At 37.5% G+C, this 6,469-nt stretch overlaps 1 protein-coding gene across 1 annotated transcript; it reads left to right on the plus strand.

Annotated features, from left to right (window-relative positions):
* The first annotated feature begins 75 nt into the window (after positions 1-75).
* Positions 76-818, plus strand: LOC119660207 (28S ribosomal protein S28, mitochondrial). Its single transcript, XM_038068681.1, has 3 exons — positions 76-366; positions 432-553; positions 615-818. Exons 1-3 carry the CDS (start codon positions 130-132, stop codon positions 760-762), a joined length of 507 nt encoding a protein of 168 aa, XP_037924609.1. The 5' UTR covers positions 76-129; the 3' UTR covers positions 763-818.
* The last annotated feature ends 5,651 nt before the right edge of the window (positions 819-6,469 follow it).

Genomic DNA, 6,469 nt, shown 5'->3' on the forward strand with positions numbered 1-6,469 from the left:
TTTTTTATATTGATTGAAAACAATCTCGTTCAACAGCAATCAACTAATTTCCCCAACTGAACAATTGAAAGGGAATTGATTTGCTGAACTGTCACTCTAGCCCGCCGAATTAAGGTTATAGTGGTAAAAATGAGTGTCTGCAATATTTTGAGTAAAAGTTTTCTAAAACAAAATATTAGAAATTTGACTGCACCCAGTTACCAGGCGCTGCGAACTTATTGCGCGAATGTGACCACAGAAAACGATGAAGCGACTCCCAAAGGAGGATTCGCGAAGGCATTCGAAAAATACACAGCACCTGAAGTGCCTGAACCGAAAGAAGAACAAACATTCGCCTCCTTGCTGAGGAACTCGAAGTTTATTGATGTAAGTTGAGTTATTGGCTGGTTACCATTATTGGATATTGGCTGATTCGTATGTCCACTTCCTAGCTTGGAGACCCTGAGGGTAAGGTGGTGACTGGTAGGATATTCCATGTTGTGGAGGACGATCTTTACATTGACTTTGGCTGGAAGTTCCATTGCGTGTGCCCGCGTCCTGCGAAGAACGGAAGGTAATTCTTTCTATTCAAATATAATGGCAACATTATACCTAATATTGATCGAATTTTATAGTGATTACGTCCGAGGTGCTAGAGTGAGGCTGCGGGTGAAAGATTTGGAGCTGTCTACAAAATTCTTGGGCTCATCAAAGGACTTGACAATATTAGAAGCTGATTGCCAGTTATTGGGGTTAATTGGAAGTCGTCCTAAGAAAGTGTAATTTCAAAGATGCTTGTTAGATTTTGTTTTTCTTTAATAAAAAAATTATAAGAATAGGATCTGGTCTCTCAATGTCAAAGCAAATATTTTCAAAACGGTTGGACCGTTCTGTGATTTTCAAGCAATTGCAATAGAATTTAATCTGGAAAAATTGTGATGTGTTAAAGAGTTCCTTCCTTTTTTTATAATAACGTAGAGACAGAACGTAGGTGGAATACAAAATAAAAATGTAGAAAAACATACAAAACACCAGTGACAGAGTTTTGAAGTTCTAATTCTAATTTTTGGATATGTTGAAGGGGCTAGTAAGATTCATGGTATTTGCATAACAGTTTAAAAAGAGTAGAGTATATGGGTTCAATGTAAGTAAATGAAAATTGGGTAATTTTTATTAATACTTCGTTCGAAATCACAAATTCTAAAACGTGGAAGGCCTTTTGATTTTCTGGGCCATAGCACAACTTTGCTTTTTTAAGGTTTTGTGTAAACACAAAACCTTATTAAAATCGGTTTACCGTCTGTCTGTCTGTCTGTCTGTCTGTCTGTCCGTCTGTCTGTCTGTCTCTCTGTCTGTCCGTCACACGCATTTTTCTCGGAAACGGTTACAGCGATTGACACCAAATTTGGTAGAAAGGTGGGAACTGTGAACGCTCACGCATACAGTGAGTTACATCCTTTTACGTTGAATTTAAGGGGGGGTCCCCATACATGCAGAAGGGGGGTGTAATTTTTTTTTTCATCAAATATAGTCATGTGGGGTATCAAATTAAAGGTCTCGGTTAGTACTTTTCGAAAACAGGCTTAGTTTTGACATTTGTTGGAAAGGTGGGGAGTGCGGGGGGTTGAAAGTGACCATTCCTTTACGGGGGCCATTCTCAGAAACTACCCAACCGAAAAATCTGAAAAAAATCAAGGGGCTGCCACTATATGGTGCCTGGGCTCCGAAATACCTTCCACACTGATATCTGCACAAATAAAGTTAATAATAGTATATTACTATAATTTTTAGTAATTCGCTGCAAAACCCCCCTTAAGTTCATGCTAGGACGACGAAATTTCGCAAAAATATAGGGTGTAACATAGAGCATGATGTTACCAAGTTTGGTGGAAATCGCACTATTGCTAACAAAGTTATAATACGTCAAAGTTGTCGCTTCTTTGCAAATTCAAGGCTATAAATGTCAATATCATCCGAAAGTGGATATACTCACATAATATTGTATATGCATATATTACATGCTACGTACTAAGAAATGCACAAAACCTTTCGTAACTGAAGCGTCCAGCTTCCGGTTTCCCGACTTGTTTTCAATTTGGGTGCTATCGTGAGTGGCCTGCTAAAAATTCTCTTGCCACCTATTTGGGTCGCTTGACCTGCCCATTAAAGATCAGATCAGATCAGCTTTCTAATGTAAGTTAGGGTTTCCGACTCTCTGTATAAAGGGTTCAGCGACTATTGTATCTGATTCGCCCAGTGGCGTGATGTCATTGGGAGCAAAGGAAGCATTGCGTCGCCTACTTAATCAAAGAAAATAGCCTGACAGAATAATTGCAGAGGAAATTACTGTATAATTCGCAACACAGCTCAAAATGTTGCTTCTTAACAGCAGTTTGACAGAGCAACAGCAGAACGGGAACAGAAAATGACCCCTTTAGGGTAGACATTCCTTAAAAGGCATTTTAAAATCTACCTGATGGTGTTCCACTGAAAAATTAATTTAGTTGCCGAGGGTTCATCTCGAATTCATAAGTTGTAGCAAGCCAATGTAAGTGGTTGCATGTGATTTAAAGTTAGAATTAATGTTGAATAGTTTTGAGTAGTTTTCGAATTAAAACTGTTATATTTATTAAATTAATGAAACCTGATGATATTCGTTTTTGTGTGTTTGATGATGTGTTATCGAGTTCTTTTCTTAGTAAGAAAAAAAATGCCGATATTAACTATTATTAAACGCCGGAGAAAGTTTTACGTTCCTGAGTTTTCTAGTAAATTGTATAATATTGGGGATTTCGATTGCGACGTTGAAAACAAATTTATTTGTGGGAATTTCTTCTATTTCCTTCCGAAAGTAATGTGTGTCGAACAGAAAGATACGGCGATTTAACGAACATATGACAAGGCACAGCGAAAAAATATCTGAACATTTTGGATCGGTATTCGCTTTGTCTAAGTTTGGTAAAAGTCCAAGAATCAAAGGTTTGGTCGATACTCATTACAGATCATCAATTATAAAGAATTAATATATAGTATATATGTACAGTTGCGCAAAGAAATAGCAGTGTGGACTTGACCATAATTTTAGTTGCAATAGTTTTACTACTAAGTATTTATTTTTGTTTCCAATTATACGGAATGTATATTGATTATCTACTTTGTACACAGCTGAAAAGTGTTAGCAATCAATCAAACGGTTTCTAGGAAATGGTAATTTAAATGGTTAAGTTTGTTTTCTCAGACGAAGGAAATAATAGAGTGCTAAGGGTTTTATGCGGTTTAAATTTATATTTCGTCCACAAAATATATTTTCAAAGAAAAAGTAATCAATAAAACGATTTTGATTAGTTTTGAGTCAAAAAATATTGTTATTATTACAACAGTGGGACGTGGAAATCACTACATGCCCAAAAAAAGAGGAATGCTAAAAAAACATAATTAGGGAAGGAAAAAGTACCAGGCGGTTATCCCGTTGCAGCAAGAGGAATTCAACCCAACTAAAAGACGAATGTGATGTGCCCGCTATAGTTCTAATTGTTCGCTGGGGATTAAGAGAGAATAATTTGAAAGCTCGAAGAACTAGAAAATTTGCTCTGCTCAGTAAAAGGCATGTAATGGCACGGTTACAGTTCGCCAAAACCCACTTAAGTTGGGAGATCGGTCCAAAATAGTTTTGTATGCTCACAAAAGGTCTCGTAGCTATGTAAGACGCCCACCTCCTTCCGTCTTGACCCCAAATATACTGTAAAAACAGTTAAGCACGGCGGTTCAAGCATTATAGTGTGGACTTGCTTTTCATTCTATGGTGTACGCCCAATATATTGGATAAAATCAACGTTGACCAACATGTTTATGTCTATATACTGGAACACATCATGCTGCCTTACATCAATGACGAAAGGCTGATAAAATGGGTCTTTGAGGAAGGGGTCTTTGAAGAAGTGCCAACGCAATCGCTAGACCTCAATCCTATTGGGAATTTATGTGCTGATGTCAAGAATACCGTTAGTATTGCAAAATCTTACAACGACAACAGGTTTTGGCGCCCGATACAAATATTGTAGTGTGCTTTCCCCGTAGTCCCTTATCAATGACCTGTTAACTCAATGGCTGATCGGTATAAGGCCGTTATTAAAAATAAAGGTCTTGCAACTAAGTATTAAGCATAATTTATGTTTTTTTTTACTTAAATGTATTAATGTTTAAGTTTTTTCAAAAAAAAGTATGAACTCCTATTTTTTTTGGAGCCCTCGTTTTCCCTACTGGTGACACTTTGTTCGATTTTTTTTAAAACAAAAAAAGAAATTGTGTTTATTTTTCTTTTGAATACAATTACTGGATTGTTTTATTTAAAAATAAAAAAAGTAATAAAAGTTGAATGCCTAGTCAGACTCACAATCATTTGAATTGCCGTCTAACACTGATTGCTATTATTTTTTTAGCAGTTGTATATATTTCATGAATGTTTTTGCAGGCTATGTTGTTGCTGCTGCTTTTAAATCATTTTAAACCAGTTACTAGCTATTTTATTTATTTATTTACGAATTTATTTATTTTTCAAATGTAAATATATTTATAAATATTTATTTGTATGTATATTTGTGGTTTTGCTATGGTACATGGGGGCCCAAAATGTTAACGAGATAGGTTCTGCCCACTTAAAATGATGTCAAAAGTTGAACTGTATAAATTAAATGAATATTGTTTCCTCTCATTCTCAACTGATTTCGCCCGAGGATTTTTTGCTCGAAAACATTACTGATGCTTGCTCTTTAACTGATTGATCGCCCATGGGACAAGGTTAACAGATGAAAAAAAGGCCTCGTGAAGTTCGACGATTTTTTCAGTTGATATGGTCATAATTAAGTCTGAATTGATTCATTGCCTTCAGAAACAGTTTTTAACCAACCTCCTTTATTTGTGGTTGGAAGATAGTCCATATTTTTACGGATTCGACTTATTAAACCCATGGTTGTAGTGAGATTCGTCGATTATACACAAAATTTCCTTAAAGGTCTTACATTTTTCGCAGACTTTGGTCTATTTGCTTTATTATTTGTTTCCCTTTCATCCCTAAACTCACAAAGCCGATTACGCTTTCTGTCGACGTAAATGAGTAATGAAAATGAAGAATATCCTGTTAATTCGATACTTATTCGATATTTATGTGCAATGCATATCAGTGTCTCTTATTCTACCGCAGATTTTCAACAGCTCGTTTCTGGTAACTGCGTCGCCACATCCAGAAATCGCTGGAATCTATCAATGCTCCTCTCTTGCTGGAGGAATAGTCTGTAGATGATTTTCAACAAGCGGTTAGGGCACGTGATTTATGGGGATGAACGGACTCTGGATTGTCTCGTAAAGATTTTATGGGCGCTCTACCGTTTATGCATACCCTTTTTGTCTCTAATCGATCTTACCTAACATCCTCTAAACCATTTGTGTAGCTCGGTGGCAGGTTGATCGAAAGCCAGATCGACATTCCACCTATAGTTGAGTCTTCTACTGGGGGATGCGCTTCACATGCTTTAGCGATGTATTGTGCTATATGGAGAGCTTTTTGTAGAAGCGCCTAATTTAGTAGTTTGGTTTAGGTCTTTCCTTTTTAAGCTCGGTTTCGGGGATGCTAATTTCCTGCTCTGTGACTCCCCCACAGTTCCAAGTAGATTGATTGCCTGGTGATCACTGTGGGTGTAGCTCTCGCTGAGGTGATAGGTCATACAACACGTCAGTGCAAGACCAGCAAAGTTCTGGTCTACAACCAACAACACCTTCGTTGGCCAGAACTATATCCAACTGTGCAAAAGCTTCTAATAGTCTACTGCGCTGGAGAGCCCAAGAGTTAAAGTTACCAGCACTCCGTTCACTTGAGTTGAAAACAAGACTATCAAATATTTCCTCGAATTCAAACCACTGTACTACCACGAAGGAGGTACGAATAGGTACGGAAAAGAAATATCCGGATCGGTTAGGGTTGACGTTTTTTAGCACTCCGCTGGTCCATAACTCACTCAACACTTTAATGAGGATTATCCCCATAGCAATAACTAATTTTCTTCTAGCTGCAGAACGAGTCTGGAGGAAACCTGTAAGTTTCTGGGTCGAATTTAATAGGATCTTCAAGCTCGCGGTAATTACCAGACTGAGTTGTGGGAAAAATGCAATATAGAGGAGATCTTTCCTTATAATACGGTAGAGGAAGCAAATACACCTCCCAGCGAACCGTTTTCTTATTATGTCATATACCTTTTAGGCATTATATGGAAAGTGCTGAAATGGTGACTCAGGGTAGTTATGACCTGGAAGCCCTCCAGATTGGCTGACTGATTTCAGTAAGACAGTTTAATAATTATAATGGTTGGCGTGACAATTCAATTGGATCAGGGCCTTGCAGTGAGTTAGAGCATTTCGCTACAGGAATACAGCCCACTGTAGGAGACAATGTGGTCAGCATGACTATTACCCTAATCTGACTCAAATACTCATTCAC

This window comes from Hermetia illucens, chromosome 1 (assembly GCF_905115235.1).
Source record: "Hermetia illucens chromosome 1, iHerIll2.2.curated.20191125, whole genome shotgun sequence".
NCBI lineage: Eukaryota > Metazoa > Arthropoda > Insecta > Diptera > Stratiomyidae > Hermetia > Hermetia illucens.